The sequence below is a fragment of the Carassius gibelio genome, chromosome A4, assembly GCF_023724105.1.
Source record: "Carassius gibelio isolate Cgi1373 ecotype wild population from Czech Republic chromosome A4, carGib1.2-hapl.c, whole genome shotgun sequence".
Lineage (NCBI taxonomy): Eukaryota > Metazoa > Chordata > Actinopteri > Cypriniformes > Cyprinidae > Carassius > Carassius gibelio.
Genome location: NC_068374.1, coordinates 22,970,799 through 22,989,217, shown reverse-complemented (window position 1 = coordinate 22,989,217; position 18,419 = coordinate 22,970,799). Strand labels below are relative to the sequence as shown.

General features: G+C 36.7%; 3 protein-coding genes across 4 annotated transcripts in view; 2 read left to right on the top strand and 1 right to left on the bottom strand.

The window, feature by feature from the left end:
• Nucleotides 1-292: 292 nt before the first annotated feature.
• myf6 (myogenic factor 6) lies at nt 293-2,289 on the top strand. The gene is made up of 3 exons (XM_052577355.1): nt 293-827; nt 988-1,081; nt 1,621-2,289. Exons 1-3 carry the CDS (start codon nt 318-320, stop codon nt 1,731-1,733), a joined length of 717 nt encoding a protein of 238 aa, XP_052433315.1. The 5' UTR covers nt 293-317; the 3' UTR covers nt 1,734-2,289.
• A 4,135-nt stretch (nt 2,290-6,424) lies between these two features.
• myf5 (myogenic factor 5) lies at nt 6,425-9,575 on the top strand. The gene is made up of 3 exons (XM_052572730.1): nt 6,425-7,187; nt 8,686-8,761; nt 8,856-9,575. The coding sequence occupies exons 1-3, from the start codon at nt 6,735-6,737 to the stop codon at nt 9,047-9,049; spliced, it is 723 nt and encodes a 240-aa protein (XP_052428690.1). The 5' UTR covers nt 6,425-6,734; the 3' UTR covers nt 9,050-9,575.
• A 5,708-nt stretch (nt 9,576-15,283) lies between these two features.
• The window catches only part of lin7a (lin-7 homolog A (C. elegans)), a 41,502-nt gene continuing 38,366 nt past the window's right edge, over nt 15,284-18,419 (bottom strand). For both annotated transcript variants that reach the window (XM_052577354.1, XM_052577353.1), the window contains exon 6: nt 15,284-17,195. Coding sequence is in view for 1 of the 2 variants with exons in the window: in XM_052577353.1 (XP_052433313.1) it covers nt 17,171-17,195 (25 nt within the window). In the remaining variant the exon portion in view is untranslated. The remainder of the gene's footprint in view (nt 17,196-18,419) is intronic.

Here is an 18,419-nt window from a genome sequence, read left to right as displayed (position 1 = left end):
TATAGAGTGTTGTGCATAAATGACAACTAGCACCGGTGTCCCCTATCCATCTCTAGAAGTACCTGTATGTATAAACGACTTGTATTATAATAAGTAACATGATGTAGTCTACATTGTGCAACATCTCTTTAATGTAAAGTGTCTCCTTTATTTTGCACTGGACTCCTGTGGTCCTGAAGGTCTATTGAAATTAGTCTGAAGGCCTGCAACAGCTAAGCGCTGGATAGAATTTCACAGTCTATATTTAAGTGCCCTGACTTGTGTCACAGGGCTATTTAAATGCCAACAGTCCTACTGTCAAAACAGCCTACATCAACATGATGGACCTGTTTGAGACCAACACTAATTTTTTTAACGATTTACGTTATCTCGAGGCGGATCATGGGACCTTGGATATGCCTGGAGTGTCCCCACTCTATGAGGGGAACGACAGCCCTCTGTCCCCGGGACAGGATCCGGTTCCGTCTGAGACAGGGTGCGAGAGCAGCGGGGAGGAACACGTCCTCGCGCCGCCGGGGCTCCAGCCTCACTGCGAAGGGCAGTGTCTTATGTGGGCATGTAAGATCTGTAAGAGAAAATCCGCGCCGACCGACCGGCGAAAGGCCGCCACTCTGAGAGAAAGGAGGCGGCTTAAAAAGATCAACGAAGCGTTTGACGCGTTAAAGAAAAAGACGGTGCCCAATCCGAACCAGAGGCTGCCCAAAGTGGAGATTTTACGCAGCGCGATAAACTACATCGAGAAACTGCAGGACCTGTTGCATACGCTAGATGAGCAAGAACATAACCCTGAAAGTGACCCTTACACGTACAACGTGAAAGAAAACCATGTAAGAACATAACCGAGCCAAAACAACCGATCCATGCGCTCTGACAGCAGCTGGGTCCACGTGGTGACACGTCTTACTGCAGCTTATGAATACTGATTTGATGTGCTAAAAATTCAATTAAGAGCCGTATTAATGCTTTCCATCATGATTGCCTGTTCAGGTGGCTCCCAATGAGTATCACTGGAAAAAGACCTGCCAGAACTGGCAGGGGATTCCAGATCATTCCAACTCCCAGATGGCCGGTCATCGAGAAGGTTGGTACAGAGCAACAAAGAGACGCATTAAGGCTTTTAATCATTAAGGTCAATAGTTGCTTACTGTTCATTTTTCATGCAGTGGACACGTGCGTAATTCAGGTGCGTAGTTGCCTGAGTACTTTAACTTGAGCGTAAATTTGCATGTGCCTTACAGAGCTACTAGAGACTACAGAAACTGCAGTGTCTGATTTCCAGAAACTGTGATTTCTCATTTCCAGTGTTGGTGTAGTGCGTTTGACTGAAATTATAGGGCGGAAGTGTCTGTGCATTTTCGTAAGTGTCTGCGCGTAATTTATGTTCGTGTATTTCTTTTTGCATACTTGACTTTTCGTAAGTGTCTGCGCGTAATTCTCTGTGCGACATTTGTCGTAGGCTACATAATTCATTGTGATTTGTGTGTCCAGTAAATCTCGCTGCGTACATTTTGTTGCGTAGCCTATGTCTCTGTGCACAGTTGCCTGTAATTCCCCGCGCGTGTTTCTTGATGCAAACTGATCCATGCGAACTCGTGTGTGCGTGATGTGCATGTGTTCCAGAAGCCGCAGTGGAGTCGTCGTCCAGCAGCCTTCGCCACCTCTCCTCGATTGTTGACAGCATTTCCACTGAAGAGACGAAAGCTCGCTGTCCCGAGCAGATCTCAGAAAAGTGAAGCTCGAGCATCCACCTCACATTTCCTTCATATATTTATTTCCATGAGCTAGTGTGAATGTTCTGAATGTAATAGGCAACACTTTGCAATAACGTTTGTAAAGAAGTCATTTACAATTATGATTAAATAATGCACAACAGACCATGTTCAATTTAAAAAAATATAAATATATATGGAAATATATTTTCGTAAGGAAATTTCTATATATTTATAGCATTTATTGGCGTAACTATGTGATCTGCTAAGCATTGTATAATTATATAATGCATTTATTTCATTGCAAATATTATTAAGAAGTGTTCCAATGTAATATTTCGATGTTTTTTTCTTGTTTCCTAAATGACCATTCAGTGTAGTTGTTGCAGGTAATTCCAGCTTAATTCCAGGGTCATTCATTTCAGCAAAATGATTCCTGTCAATTTATGAAGTCTTCGTAAAATGTACATATCTTATAATATATTGCTGTTACTTAAATTATTTTATAAATTGACAAGAAAAAAATAGAGCACTTGATCATACCAGATATATTTTCAACATTAAACATGAATAATATCAATGATGTACTCTTGTGTTTTTATTTGATATTTATTTAATTCATTTTAACACTTTGATTGTCATTTATTTGCTTTATAATTTGTATTATTTTACGTTTTTAGATTTTTTCAGGTATTGATATGCCTGCATCTTGTGATGTCAAAATGTACCCGCCTGTTGTCTTATAAAATTGGATAATGGCATTAAATAATGAAAACATTCAGCCTTGTTAAGGTTTAAATTAATTTAGCATCACACTCGTTCGGTTGAATCTATTTTGAGTTGTAACATTACAGCTGAAGGTAACAGGCATGTATGGCTCGCAAGGATGGCTAACCACCAAATGTCCTCATTAAACCCATTGAATTAAGAGCCCTCTGTATTCCACCACCAGCCTTGACCAGTCAAGCCAGCAGCTCTCCAAGATTTACGAGTATTGACAGAGTGTAAAGTATGACTGACCCTGAAATAGACCTGGCCTAGCCTCTTAGTCCCACCTGGCAGGGCAGGACTCAGGATTGGCTGCATTGAAACCTGCCGTATCTGTCCCCTGATCACAAGTAGATGGATGGTCGGGGGAAATATTGCAAAGCTGTAAGCGACATGGCAGCTATCATAATGTTACAGCCTGTGAGGGGTTTCCCCTTGAAGCATTGGGTTGGGTTGCATCGCATTTAGTGCTCAGGTTTAATTCGCGAGTGTGAATGCGTGTGAGCTTGGCAATTATCCATCGGTAGAGCTGATCTGTTGGTGTTCCCAGGCTCCTCTGCAGCATTTCCATCTTGCACAGCGTGCTGTCTGTCAGGACCGGCTCTCTGATCTTTCCATTTAACACACTACCACCTTTGACCTCATCACAGACACAAGTTAACTTATGTACTTAAACTCTCAAATGACTCGGAATGACCAGTGACCTGCACAACACACATCTGGCAAACAATGCTGTAAGGGGGAAATTCATATTTCGCTAAAAATTAAAGACATATTATATAGAAGTATTTTTAATAAAATGGGATTATAAATGTAAACCATAATAACATGCTGTATGTATTCTATATGCTTCTTTTTTTCACAATGTCTTTTATTTTGCTTTAATACGATGTTGATTAAAAGCCCACCATAAAAACTCGAGTCTATTGGCCTGAAGTGTGATTGTTTGTTTATTATGTAATGTGATTGGTGGATGCTATAGCATTTGACTTTCCTATTGGTTAACTGTAAATTTGAATTTGAGTTTTTTTTTGCACTAGCAATCATTTAGCCCTGATGAAAAACTTTAAAAAATGTAAGATTTCTAAATGTTTTTGAAAGAAGAAGAATGGCGACTACACACTTGGAGTAATTGTCTGATAAGTTACATGGTATTAAGAGCAGGGCACTTCAAAGAGATTCATAGATCTTGCTCTTAGTGAGCCAGACTGGAACCAGATATCTCTGTCTGCAGTGTTATTTTAATAGGATCTCAGATGTAGAGATGGTGCGATTTTATTGTTTTTTTGTCTGCCTTTAGCAGATTTATTGCTTGATTTGCACGTGAACATACTCTAATGTGCATAACTACAAATGTGTCATTAGTTTCCATCAAAGGGAGGCACAATAGCAGGCCAGTGCGAACCAGGGCTTAAAACGGGCCGGGCCGGGCGGGGCTAATAGCCTCGGGCCAGTAGCAATGAATGTGATTATAGCATCATGCTATCTGGGAATTATCCCATAGCAACATTTTATTGCTCAGACGCCTCTAGAGACGTAATGGAGTCTTTGTTTAAGCATCAACTTCCTTAAGAAGAATAGAATGAGATATAAATTATACAATGTTTTTTTATACAATAGAGTTTAGCTCAGAAAGTGGTCATCATACTGAAATCTATCGATCTATCTATTTATCTATATCTATCTACGTTTGCATCCAACAAAGCAAAATCTTCATGGTTTTTTTTAAATATCCAGGTTTGGTTTAAGCGATGAGATGTGGAGTAAAACAGAGGGAAATGCTGGTTAAAAAAAACAACTAAAGCTAAACTTTTGGATTAAAGATGAAGTAAAATCTAAAATATATAAGATTTATGGACATTCCTTTGAATGTCCAGTCATGGAGCCATTCTAATGTCCCACATCACTGGAGCTGAGGAAACACTTCTTCTAGCTGCCAGACAAATGCTGTTGCCAATCACACCATCTGACCATGTGATCAAATATGATACTGTTATTGCTGGTGGAAAAAGTGCAGCCAATGGTTGCTGATCTTGGCAGGCAAAAGAAGGATGGAGTGAGAAAACTAGAGGGTGGATGAAAAGCTTGTCTTCTCATTGTTTTTCTCTAGATACCTTTTTTTAAGATTTCATATAGGCTACTCATATCAATGGAAAAACTAGAAAAATGTGCGAGAACAATGAAAACAATCAAACGAAGGGGAATTGGAATTGCACATTTACTCCTAACAAACACAGAATAAAACTGTTAATAAAGCATTAGCACTCACCCTCTGCCCTACTCTTACGTAACACAGTCCCTGACCCTTGACAGGAGCCCTCAGAAAAGTTCCCTGAGACATCGCAATGTTCCCAAATCTTGGAGCAGGTTGGACTCAGTTATAGACTGCTATCAGGTTTTCTCGTTGTCCATGTTGTTAATTGTCTTTGATCTGAACGACAGCTAAGCAGGATTATCCCTGGTCAATGTCTTCTTCAGCTGTGCGCAATACAAACTACACTGGCTCATGTTTTCTTAGGTGCGCGTGGTTCCCAGACACTGGAGAGGCCAAACGTTTTAGCATGTTGCGAGAAATATCCGTATTGTGTCTTTATTAGGTGTCAACACTGAGGGCTCGAGTAATGACGTCTATACAGCAAAAGACAGTGATTTTAAGACACTTGATCAGTGTTAGGGTTATAAACAATGTTTTTTTTTTATTATTATTATTATTGCATAACTGCGTTTACTCACCATTGGGACTGCTATATTCACGTAATTGAGTGATTAAATTGAAAATGTTATCCAACAGGTTGCTATGAAAATAAAGATGCTCAGATTTCAAGTATCCTCAAAAATACAGTATATAGCTACTGAATTGCGAAGTAATACAGTTTTGAAGTAGGCGTGTGATCAAGGAAACGATCATGGCCTTGATCAACCTCTAAAAGAATTGGTATAAACTCTAGTGGTGTGGATATCTGACTGTGTGTGGTGGAAGTTTAATTTTTTCAGTTTTTGAAACCATACACACACACACACACGTTTGTTTTTGTGAAAAGTGGGGACATCCCAAAAGTGAATGGTTTTTATACTGTACAAACTGTATATTCTATGGCCCTACACCAACCCTACACCTAACCCTAACCCTCACAGGAAACTTTGTGCATTTTTACTTTCTCAAAATAAAACTATTTCTTTATGATTTATAAGCGTTTTGAAAAATGGGGACATGGGTTATGTCCTCATAAGTCACCCTCTCCTTGTTATACCTGTGTCATACCCATGTCATTATACAGAGTTGTCTCCTGATATGTCACAAAAACATGCCCACACACACACACATACATTTAAATATCAAAATAATTGATGATAATTATGTGATTATTGCTTCAGTGTTTGTTGCAATTTCTTTTAATTGCTTTTTAAAGGTTCTTTCTTTTCACAAAGTGGCACAGTAGCAAAGATAAGTTGCTAACGAGCTTTTTAAAAAAATGAATGAGCTTTAGCTTAACTAACACGGACACGCTGTTTCTGACACCTTCATCCAGTCCGGATCTTGAGATGTGTATCTGCGTGAGTGTGTGCCTCTGAAATGGTACACCAACCCTAACAGCTGGGCCGCATCTGCAACGCTGCTCTTTCCTCAAGCGTAAAATTAGCCAGCAAACTCTTAAACATGGAGTCATTCTTGACCGCTTTGTTTTGAGATAATAGAAGTTACATTTAATTGTTCGGTTAAAATTTTTACTAAAATGAAACTCATCTCTCCAACTTTCAGGGGGCCCAGGCAGACATATATCCGTGGATCTTAACTATATGCAATCAATTGTTAATACTTTTAAAGAGTTTTAATAATCAATACAAATTCATGGACAAGTTAGGAGACAAAATGTAAATGGCTACAGATTAAAAAAAGATATACAAGTATAAAAGCCCTGAAGTAAAGTAAGGTCTTAAGTAGACAATGAAAGCAAGAGTTTCTTCACATGAATGTTTATTGGTGATAATTCTCTCTTGTAATGACCGTCACACTGTTGAACTGAGTGAGAAACCACCCCTCCACACAGATGTGGGAAACTCAGTAGGGGTGTTGGGTTTGGGATCTGGTGAGGAAGGGGGGTCTCTGAGCCCTGCCTCGGCCAATGGGCCACGGTCACTAGGGCTGACCAGTGTGGGCCCCGACATATAAGAAGGGCGGTATGGCACCAGAGAAACCACATCACTCAGAGGTCGCCCCCTCACAGATCGCCTACATCTACACAAATCTAACCAATCATGGACATATTCTCTACATCCCAGATCTTCTATGACAGCACCTGTGCATCATCGCCTGAAGGTTTGGAGTTTGCCCCCGGAGGGGAACTGGCGGGGTCTGAAGAGGACGAGCACGTCCGGGCCCCCGGGGCCCCACACCAGCCGGGTCACTGTCTCCAATGGGCCTGCAAAGCTTGTAAGCGCAAATCCAGCACGGTGGACCGCCGGAGAGCTGCCACTATGAGGGAGCGCCGCAGGCTGAAGAAGGTGAACCATGCGTTTGAGGCACTACGGCGCTGCACCTCGGCAAACCCCAGTCAGCGTCTTCCCAAAGTGGAGATCCTGAGGAACGCCATCCACTACATCGAGAGCCTTCAGGATCTCCTCAGGGAACAAGTGGAGAACTACTACAGCCTGCCAATGGAAAGCAGCTCTGAGCCGGCCAGCCCCTCATCAAGCTGTTCTGAAAGCATGGTAAATATTACTCTCTTACTCTTCAACTCTTACTTTGGGGTTTAGATGGATTGACATCTTACTGAATGTCTGTCAAAACCGAAATACTCCGGTTTCCTCTTCTAGAGTGAGTTTTCTAAAGGTCAAGGCCCAAATGCACAGAAAATCCTTTTGAATGTTCATTTTTGAGGTTTCCATTTTTTTTTATGTATCTAGACAAGGTCTGTGTCCTTGTCTGTCTGTGTTTTAGACTTCATGTTTTTTCTCAATAGCACACAGAGATTCTATCCATCAAATGGAGTCAGGAATGCCTCAGTCTCAGCATGACAACAATAAATTGCTGCCCACATCTGTCTCTTTTCATACGCTATGATATAAGCTTACTGTTTTTTATCAAGGAACTTCTACAGTATATGTGGCACATTGCAACATATAGTATTGATTTTTGTCTAAACAACATCTTTGTTGTGTCTGTTTCAATGCTCAGTCGACCTACGATATGCTATATATGTTAAAGACACCAAAATTGTCACTGTTTACTATGGGCTTGCTAATCAATATGTTTGCTAATGACACTAAGATGCATTTTGCTAGCACTGGTAGCATTTATGTTTACATTATTAACATATATTTGGGCATATTCTTTGATTTGGACCTTACAGTTTAGAAAAAGCTGCATATTTTTGCTAATTTAGCTCGGTGCTAATCATTTGGCTAATTGACCTGGAAGGTCTTCTAGACTCTGTTGTTCTGAGTAAGCTATGATGCAAATAGTAATTGAGATGCTTCTAGGTTGGCTGACAAAGCATATTTGGTAATGAACTTTCATGTAATCAGGAAAAAAAAGTCTCACTGGGATTAAAATCACTACTGCAAAAGTGACATTGACTTTTTTATTAGAGACTTCGAGCCATTTGCTGACAAGGACAAGCCTTCCCGATGTAAATGTTCTGAGTGAGCTAGTTTGTAAACTTTTAATCAGATTGAAAATGAACTGAGATTGCAACCACTTTTACAAGTGTGACCTGACCTAGAAGGCTGCAGGATTCAAACAGCAATGCTACACACAGTGTGAGATGTTGGTTCACAAAAAATTTCTGACAAAATCTCAGTACAGGATTTAAGAATGGAGGATATAGTGATGGCTCCCCCACTGGACTCTTTACAGCCCAATAAAGCCTCAGTAAATCCAGCCAACAGAGACTGGCAGGAAAGTGACAGCCATCCTGCATTCCAGACTGACTGCATGAGCTGCGCTGCTGCCAGGATTTTCTGCAGATTTACTCAGAGAAAGTGTCATCTTGCACAAACTGGTGTGGCTTCCACTGACTCAATCAATTTGCCACGCCTGAAGCCCAACATAGCGTGGGAGTCCCTTGCAAAGTAACCAGCTTGTGAAAGAAAGAGACACAGTGAGGTTCACAGACTATGCAGTGCTGCTCCAGTGATGCACAAGAAGACAACAAATCCATGTCACATATATGTTCACTGAGGGAACTTTTTGTGTTCTACACTTTAGATTGACTGCAACAGTCCTGTCTGGCCTCAGATGAATCCAAACTTTGGGAATAACTACAACTTTGAAGCACAAAATGGTGAGAAATGAGATCATTATAATTTGGTTTTTCATTGTGGAAGTCTTTTTGTTTGTCACCAATGATGTCATTTCCTGTTTCTTCCTGAATCCAGCTAGCGCAGTGGGCAGAACTCCAGGAGCGTCCAGTTTGCAGTGTCTCTCCAGCATCGTGGACAGGCTGTCCTCTGTAGATACGGGAGTTGCGGTGGGAATGAGGAACATGGTTGCTCTCTCTCCGACTGGAAGTGATTCCCAGTGCAGTTCTCCAGACAGTCCCAGCAGCAGACCAGTCTACCACGTCCTGTGAGACTCCAGCCTGGTTACCTGCTTCCACAAAACGCAGTGCAGAATCATTCACATTGCATGTTCAGTCATGAAGCATTTTGGATAATTTGATAATGCTTTCAGATAACTATAAGAATGCAGTAATTGCAAACATCCATTCAGCTCAAAGTCAAAGATTTGCCTCAAAATCTTGGCTGAAAATGCAAAAGAAGTCTTCTTCACACATTCTGTGTGTGCCTGGTTATAATTTGGTTTATGTGCTCATGTTTTATGTGGTCATGGCTTAATAAAAGCCATAATATCCATAACAAAATATGTCAATGTATAGATAGCAGATCTTTTTACCATGTTGACCGACTGTACGGATGAACTACATTGAAACTGGTTTTATTTATCAATAATAATCGTTAAATGCTGTTTTTTAATATTAGCCTTCAATGTTATCCGCTTATTTTGTAAATAAGATTGTACATAATTTAAGTGACTGTTATTGTATTCATGTAATGTTGTTTCTGTCATATTTAATGAACATCCTTGCATAAAGGGACTTTTTCACAATAATACACATTTCACAAAAATTGTATTTAATAATAGCATTTGTCACTATTTGAATTGAAACGAGGAATAAAATCCTCTGGTGTTTTTGAAACGCATCTATCAGTAAATATTGACTGCAGCTCGGTCCCAAATCATACGCCATTTGTCAGCTGCTAGAAAATCATGGGTGTCAGAGGAGGACAGTTGATAGTGTGATGAGTAGGATGCTGAAAAAAGAGAGCGAAAGAGAGGAAATGAGCTCTGTGTGCCTGTTTGCTTAATGTAACAAATGTAACACATCATTCACACCTTCTTAATATCATTGTCTTGAACAAATGGCCACATGCTGACACTTCAAGGTGCTGCCTGTGTGTGGGTAAGAGAGAGAGAGAGAGAAAGAGAGAGAGAGAGAGAGAGAGAGAAAGAATCTTTGCACAAAAGAACATGAGTTACATTAGTTTAGTTTCATTTTAAGCCATATTGGATGAGGTAATATGTTACATCAGATGGTTTGTCTATGCAAACTATGTATTATTTTTGTAATGTCAATATATATGTATGGGCCCATCAATTACAATATGATCAAAGGTAGACCTTCATCAAATTAAAATAGATTAATGAAAATATAATTACTCAGAGGCCGAAATTCCTTAAACTTAGAAAAAAACTAATACATAAAAGCATTATAATGTGAATCTTTGTATTTTATCTGAAAATACTATTGCTATTCAAAAAAAAAAAAAAAACATCACCAAACAGACTCAGACTTCAATAGTGACATACGATTTTATTTAAATGAGCTGTAAAATATTGAGATTATTTGTTTAAATGTAACTTTAAATCCCAGAGAGATGATTTTTGTCTGTGTAAAAAAACAACATAAAACTAGTACAATACAAAAGTATTTCATTTGTGTTCTTGTTAGTGAATCAAATAGAGAAACAATTAACCTTTAAACTTGTATTTAAAGGTTAATTGACAATTAAAGGTTAACAATTAACAATTAAACTTGAAGTAAAAAAAATAAAAATAAAAAACCTAGAACCCACATTAAAGTAGTTACTTTAACATTAAAAAAGGTGCCTATTCAGACTCAGAGCCACATTTTCTCTTGTAAAGAGATTCAGTAATGCATCTTTCACCGAGAGTCTTTCAAACACTTAAAGTATAGTAGATTTAATTTCAGTAAGCAATCCTGTCGCCCACCTGGCTATAACTCCAAATGCAACGCAGGAAATATCCATAGCTAAAGCTACTATAATCCATTCAATGACTCATATATTGAATTTATTATTAAACCTCTAAAAGATTGAATAGCATTGTATGCTCTGCTTACATGTTAAAAGCTTTTCACCGTAGCCCATAAAAGGGGACTTTTCCCACTTTTTAAATGATTTTTTTATTTACTCTTTGAACATTTCTTAGGTTGCATTTAAACATTAAAGTCATTTAATTTATTGGCACGTATCTTAATGTCATGACAAAACATATATATTGAACTCAAGGCTGTTGCTGGCCAAATGGGTGCCCTAAGCAGGATTGTATTGTTGTGCCATCCCCACCCCCCCGACCCTCCTCAAATATTATGGAGGTAAAAAAAAAACACCTACCAAAACACCAAACACGAGACCTATCTATGGAGATTTTGCCTTTGAATTGGACATTATATTTTAGTGAATTTCTCTGAGACCTCACACTTCACTGTATTAAGTCTGGGTGTCATGCAAAGCACATTCAGGGCTTTTCAGAAGTACCAAATGATTGGATGTTTCACCGTGAACACTCCCTCTCCTTGGTTTTAAAAAATGGCTGACATTAGTTTAGTGATAAAACTGTACATCCTTATAGAAAGATGATCATATTTTGTAACTGTAATGTAAATCTGATTAACTTTATGAATTGTTTGTCATAAATCAACATCTCAGGAAAATATTTACGGGGCTTCAAATCAAAATATGACTTCCTGTTATGAAAAATGACATCATTTTATACATGTCGACTGTAGAGGACACCAGGACTAAAAGCATGTTTATTATGCATTTTTGGGAGACAAAAGAATTGCATAGGAAAACAAATTATATATCAATATTCTTATGAAATATTAGATATTATTATGAAAATCTGGCCAATTACTACTCCCAGTATTACAGTTCTTTTTTCAACACGCTGTTCCAACAAGCACTTTCATATGCAAATCAGATACAGTATATAGATAACATTGTGCTTAATGAAAAAAAAAAAAAAAACGGTTTATGGACTTCTTGAGCACATATTGCATAAAGCAAAGTGGTTTATCAAATTATTGTGTAATATATTTTATAACATAGTTGAGAACCATCCTTAACGTTTGGTATTAAAAAAATCCTGAAACCTAATTTTTTTTTTTATCTCATTGTAAGTTTTTATCTCATATTAACAAATCATTATCGCATTTTAAGTCATTTTAAAGGCCATTGTTGGTTTTATAACCAATATATATATATATATATATATATATATATATATATATATATATATATATATATATATATATATATATATATATATATATATATATATATATATATATAAATTATATATATTATTGTAAAGTATTATTTGAATTAACAAAATATATAGTTCACTGAACCCACGTTGACCTTTTTTGACAATAATGCACTAGTAACCTTTGGCCACCAGAGTGCACTATTACTTTCTCAGATGCATTTACAAAACTGTCAGCTTTCAATATCTCACGCTTTGGTAAACAAAACGCTGTATTAAATAACGTTTGTAGGGAAGAAAACTTTTTAAAGTAAGATTTCCTTTTATCAGTAGGCCTATATTAGTGTGACAACTGTTGACTGATATCAACACGTTATCTGAAGCAGTAACTCTTCACCTGCACTCGTTTTACAAAAACATTTTGTGGTAGCAGTCTTATCTTTTTCAAGAAGAGAGAAAAAAATTGTAATTGGGAAATTAATATAATAAAGGGATAAAAAAATAACATTTAATTGTATTATGTGTACAAAACTGCTATTCCAATAAAGTCCGTTTCAGACTGTCGATCTGGAGATTTTCAGTGACGCTGCAGGTTCCAAGCTTACGTCAGTAGATGGTGGAGACGATTCATTTATGAGGAGCGAGTCATTGAATCATTCAAATACATGATTCGTTTCGGGGAGACAACAGTTGATGTTTCTATGGGTTCCTCTGTCTTCGTTGGCACAGCAAAACTGAGACAACTTTGTGTCTAAAATGTAAGTTCCTCTATATATTCACTTATTCATTGGACAGTTGTAGAAAAACACTATGTTGTTGTTGTATCACACTCATGTAAGTGAGTGTTGAGGTCCGTTTAAGAGAGGAGGTTAAGTGAAAAGTAGTATGTCAACCTTAAAATGAGGGAAACTCTGGGTTTTCCGTTTCAGAATGAAGGTTTGGATCATTCCTGTTATACAGTGACTTTTATGTCCCAATGATTTACTTAATCATCTTTTCTCTAAAATGAGTCACATATTTATAAGATATGGCTGTTTGTATATTGTATTTGTATATTGTATATTTAGGTCTTCTTTATCACTTAAAAAGGGATAATAGACATTATAAATACTATTTTGTATTTTAAATCCCTTTTCACTGATATATGCATTCAATATTATGTCCTCAGTGCAAAGTAATCAACTTCCACAAGAAATATGAACCATAAAACTTAACTTTATTTTTTCATTTTTTAAATCTTATCCTGCTTGTCCCACCCTTAAAGTTCCACCCTGTTACACTATATTATGGAGAGTGTTTGTCCTATCAAAAAATTGTAAAAACAAATCTGACATAGTTAGAGAAGTTCTGTTAATCAGTAGAAGGTTAGCTAGCTACATGCTGATCACTTAATGAGCTACGGCTAATTAAGCTCAAAATTTTACAAAAACATAATAATAATAATAATAATAATAGGGAATTAAATTAAGTGCATTTTACTTAAAATATTATTTGTTTGTTTGAAATGTACCTGTTATATCTATCTAATGATATTCAGGATGGAATCATGAAATATTCATGAAATATTGCTTAAATACATAACACAGGGATTCACCACTTTTTTTTTTTCTTTTTTTGACCAATGTTTTTCCATATGCATCACATTATATATTTAGTTGTTTATTACTTTTTTAGACATTTGCCTCCCAATTTGAATGTCAGGTGTCAATTTTTGGTATGGATAAATAATGAAATTTGTGTAAAAATCTGAATTAGACAAACAATAATAATAACAACAGGCAGAGAGACTAGTAATATGAATGCGATTTAATTGGACAATTGATATTCCGATCCCTTCCTGACTTGAGGAAGACCATTTTGTCTTCAACAACAACACTTACCACTCGTTTGACTGATTCTGTCATGCTGGCTGGATTGTAAAACTGGTTTTGATTATTAAAATAGTGTACATTTCCTTGACTTATATAGACCTATAAATCAAATTTTTTTAATTCATCGAGATTTGCAGGCGATGAGGCAGTTCAGACATGAAGGATTTAATGTGGTTTTAATTATTCATGTTCTATCTAGTTCAACACTGAGATAAAAAACCAAATATCCTGAACTAGTGAAATTTCTGTTGCACGTTTTAGATGTATCTGATTTAAAATTCACCAGACCGACAGTTCCGAGTGCAAATCCACTTTGATTTAAGTAAATCAATGTGCCGCCGTGGGCGTCCTTTTCCCACTGATAAATAAAATATATCAAAAAGTTCCTAGTTAGAGATTTTACCAATGTGCTTAATCTTTTTATGTCAGGATTTTGCTCAGCTGTGTGGATTTTCTGCAAGAGGCACACATTTTGACAATGCCAGATTATACTTGTTAATTCAGTGTTTCTAAAAAGCAACAATAATACTCACAAGAAAATAATATAACAAATTTTGCCCCTAATAACAATATAAGATGCACAAAGGTGTGATGAGCTGCTGGGTTAATGAATATTAATCCTGTTGTTTAGGTGAGTAGAAATATATCTGTGCTCAGCTTAATCTCAGTGTGTAATTCAATCACTGCCAACTGATATCGAACAATTGCTAATGCTAAGCATTATTTGTTTCCTAGCACAAAATGTAGTTACACACGAGTTATCTGCTCGTAATGTAGAGTGTTGGGCTTACACTTTATGCCATGTTGGAATGAATATCCTGACAATGTGATATATATATATATATATATATATATATACATCGATAGATAGATAGATAGATAGATCTATCTATCTATCTATATAGATAGATAGATAGATATATTTTTATTATTATTTTATTTACTTGTCATATCAGATTATGACACTATGACAGAACATGAGTATTAAAAAAAACCAATTGCAATAAAAGATAATGGTGGATATAGTGGCTTTTTGTATGTATCGAGTGAATCATTGAATCATTCACTCAATCGTTTTGTTTAAATGTACTGTTTCATTTAGAAATGAAGCACTACTAACACCATGAAACAGATTCTGCTGTGGTTTAATTTGCCGATATTTTTGCTGGCAGTACGGTATGTGTTTAAAATGTCACGTACTTGGTTTTACCTTTTTGTTTATTGAATTGTGTTGATTAATCATTGCAATATGCAGTTGCTAAGGTGTTCTAAGTAGTTGTCAGCATGTTCCAATGCATTTGCTATAGGGTGTTCTGAATGGTTCTAGGTACAGTAGTTCAGAAATAAAGATTTGAAGCTTGGCATACACGCACATATATTTATTTATACAAATATAATATGTATAACAATTGCATATCACTTGGTATTTTTTCACTGTATAATAATAGCTTTTCAACCTCAAAAATGCAAGTCATTAATAAGAAAGCTTGTAAGTAAACATATAAAAGGGAAGAGAATCCATTGAAATGAAAATATTGATAATCAAGGATCGAAACACCTTCACAGCTTGGAGTGATTTTTGTCTATTAGGATGACATCTTACATGTTACCCACAGTCTAATTTACTCAAAAACCGATCAACAAAGGAACTAATTTAAGTATCTACCAAAGTCCTACATCAGGAAAACCATCAAATCAAATTACAATAAGACATACAATATTACCTTTGATTACTGGTGGTCTTCAACTACTTGCTGATTTACAGTTTGGCTTCTATAAGACTTTAACTAACAGTACAACTACAGCACTGCAATGGATAGACAGTTTGTGTTGAGGGTATAAAGCTCTGAAATAAAAATTATCTTTTTTAAAATAAAAACAAAATGCATTGGCTTAATGCGTGCTTTTTAAATTGATTGTCAAAACAGGACAATGTTACAATGTTTCTAGTGAATGAGGTGGTTGGTTATGTGAAATATCGAATGAAACACAGAACACAACAACTAATCTTTCAAACATCTGAGATAATAAACTTGAAAATAGAGCTTTAAAATAACAAAATACTATAATGATGTATCTCCATTTGTAGATATCATGTATCTGTGATTGACATTCCGTTTGTCCTCACGGTAAATAATTTCATAATATCATGTCTGAACTTAAATAGAATATTTCTGAATTTGAATTAATCACATCACAACCATAAAACCGAATCAAAACTGTACAGCGGTCATGAATGCATGGCATGTTAAAGGTACGGCGTGCCATTTCTGTGCCACAAAACAAAATTGCGAAAATCGGTACTGTTTCCAAATATTTCAGCTATTGGTTTCCAAACATGAAGTCCTGCCCTAAACTCCAAATACTGGATGGATGCACAAACAAATTGCGCAATGGTTTGAAATACCAATGCAGTGTTTACACTTTTTACTTATACTTTAATTTGTACTGTATATTAAGTTGAAATCTGAGAAAGTATATGCAAAAAGGACACACTTTACCTTTAAATATGGCCGCCATACAACATGCCAAATGTACAAAATAATGTAAGATACAGTGATCTTATGAGAACATTCTGTGCAAATTATGTTTATGGTTTAGCCTGGCTTTTGTAACATGGTGCATAAGATACCATTCTGAAGTGACTTTACCCTCTTAAGATTAATTTCCACGCTTAAAATTAGCATTTTAACCATAATTTGACAGTAGAATGTGACAAAACAAGTGTTATTGCTAAATCTACTCTCTTTACAAAATATTCTTTGCTACAATATGGTATAAAATACCTCAGTGTTATCCAATCAAGGACGATTGACATAAAAAGCGCTTTCTATTCACAGAGACACCAGCACCAAAAGAACCCTTCTAAAAGTTACTGTACAGCGCTGTGGAAACAAAAACAGAACAAAAGTTAAAACAAATCACTGAATGCTTTAGAAATGTTGAGAAAACACATGACCATAAAACTACAAGAGGGACTTTTTAAGAGGGTCAAAACTTGCGATTGGTTCCAGACAACTGAAATATGAACAAGTGTAAACCCATGTATTCAGTGCTAGCCTTCCACTATGCCATCATGTACATTTTTCCAAGCACCAATTTGGAACACATTTCATGGAGTTTTCAATCTTTTTGAGCTGTAGGTAGACTGAAAGAGGATAATCTTCACTGGAGAACAGCAAGGGTCCTCTTCTGAGATCTCTTGGACCTCCTTATGACTGTGAGAGTATGCAAGTCTCACCCAGTGTCCTCTAATTTTTCTTCTTTTGGAACAGCCTGTGAAAAACCAAGAGGACAAAAGCTGAGAGACAAGCTGAAAGGCACAGTCTAAATGTTTGTTGGTATTTTTAACTATTTACTTTATAAGACGTAATGTGACAGGCTGGACTTGAAACTTTGGTTCCATGTGACCACTATTGCCCAATGTCTCAAGGGAAAGTACTAGTGTTGTAGTCAAGACTAGTCAATTTAAATAAAGTCCAGATTGAAAATGGATTAAAGTAGGTTGAATCTGATTCAAGATAGAGACTAGAAGAGTCCAGGCCAAATGCTACAGAGTCCATGACAAGACCAAGACCATAAAAATCTGGTCTTGGACTCAAACTTGAGATGGGCTTGAGACTTCAAGTTGAGCGTCATGTTGCACAAAAGGTGGAATCACATGTATCCTCGGCAGACAACGCATTATGACAAACATTGAAGGCTTGAACATATTGTACATTTTCTGCTGATATGGTTCCATATTTATTTGTTGGCAGCTCATATAAAGATCACCTACTTTTTGTCACATTTCATATCATTTTTCACAGAGATCACAGAGATCTTTTCACATATGAGCCTTCTTTTTTAAGCGAGGAAAAATAAAATACTTTTTTATCAACAGAAACTACAATTGAAATCCCTTGTCTGCATTTTGCTCTCCACAATTGAACTTGAACTGATCTTATTTGTTTTAGTTTTTTTTTATGTGTGTGTATGTGTGTTTGTGTGTGTGTGTGTGATTCAGGTATACCCTACTTTATGTGGACAAAATGTCCCCATAAAGATGGCAATATCCTTGTCCTTTTAGGGACATTTTTTGGTTCCCATCAGGAAACAAGCTTATGAATCGTGAGGAATTAAGTTTTTTGAAAATCTAAAAATGCCCTTTTTTGTGTGAGGGGTAGGTTTAGGTCTAGGGTTAGAGTAAGGGGACAGAAAATACAGTTTGTACATTATAAAAATCATTTCGCCTTGTACACGGAATGTCCCCATAAAACATGAAAACCCAACATGTGTGTGTGTGTGTGGATGGTGTGTGGTTTAGTGTTGACAGAGTGCTTTGCATGCCAGTCTTGATAGGGGATGATCTGGGCTCAGCTGAGCTCTCTTCCCATGATCCTTTTGCCCAGACATAATGTTCCAAAAATCCTCAGCAGCTCAAAAGCACATATGATTTTACAGCCAAGGATTTAGCCATAAGCAAGAAAAAGGCTATAAGATATTCCAGCTGGCCTCTGG

Bases quoted from the DNA above. Each gene is read 5' to 3' on its own strand.
- myf6 (XM_052577355.1), top strand. From the start codon at position 318: ATGATGGACCTGTTTGAGACCAACACTAATTTTTTTAACGATTTACGT. The intron at 828-987 runs GTAAGAACATAA...TTGCCTGTTCAG, and splicing joins ACAACGTGAAAGAAAACCAT to GTGGCTCCCAATGAGTATCA. The intron at 1,082-1,620 runs GTTGGTACAGAG...CATGTGTTCCAG, and splicing joins GATGGCCGGTCATCGAGAAG to AAGCCGCAGTGGAGTCGTCG.
- myf5 (XM_052572730.1), top strand. From the start codon at position 6,735: ATGGACATATTCTCTACATCCCAGATCTTCTATGACAGCACCTGTGCA. The intron at 7,188-8,685 runs GTAAATATTACT...TCTACACTTTAG, and splicing joins CAAGCTGTTCTGAAAGCATG to ATTGACTGCAACAGTCCTGT. The intron at 8,762-8,855 runs GTGAGAAATGAG...TCCTGAATCCAG, and splicing joins CAACTTTGAAGCACAAAATG to CTAGCGCAGTGGGCAGAACT.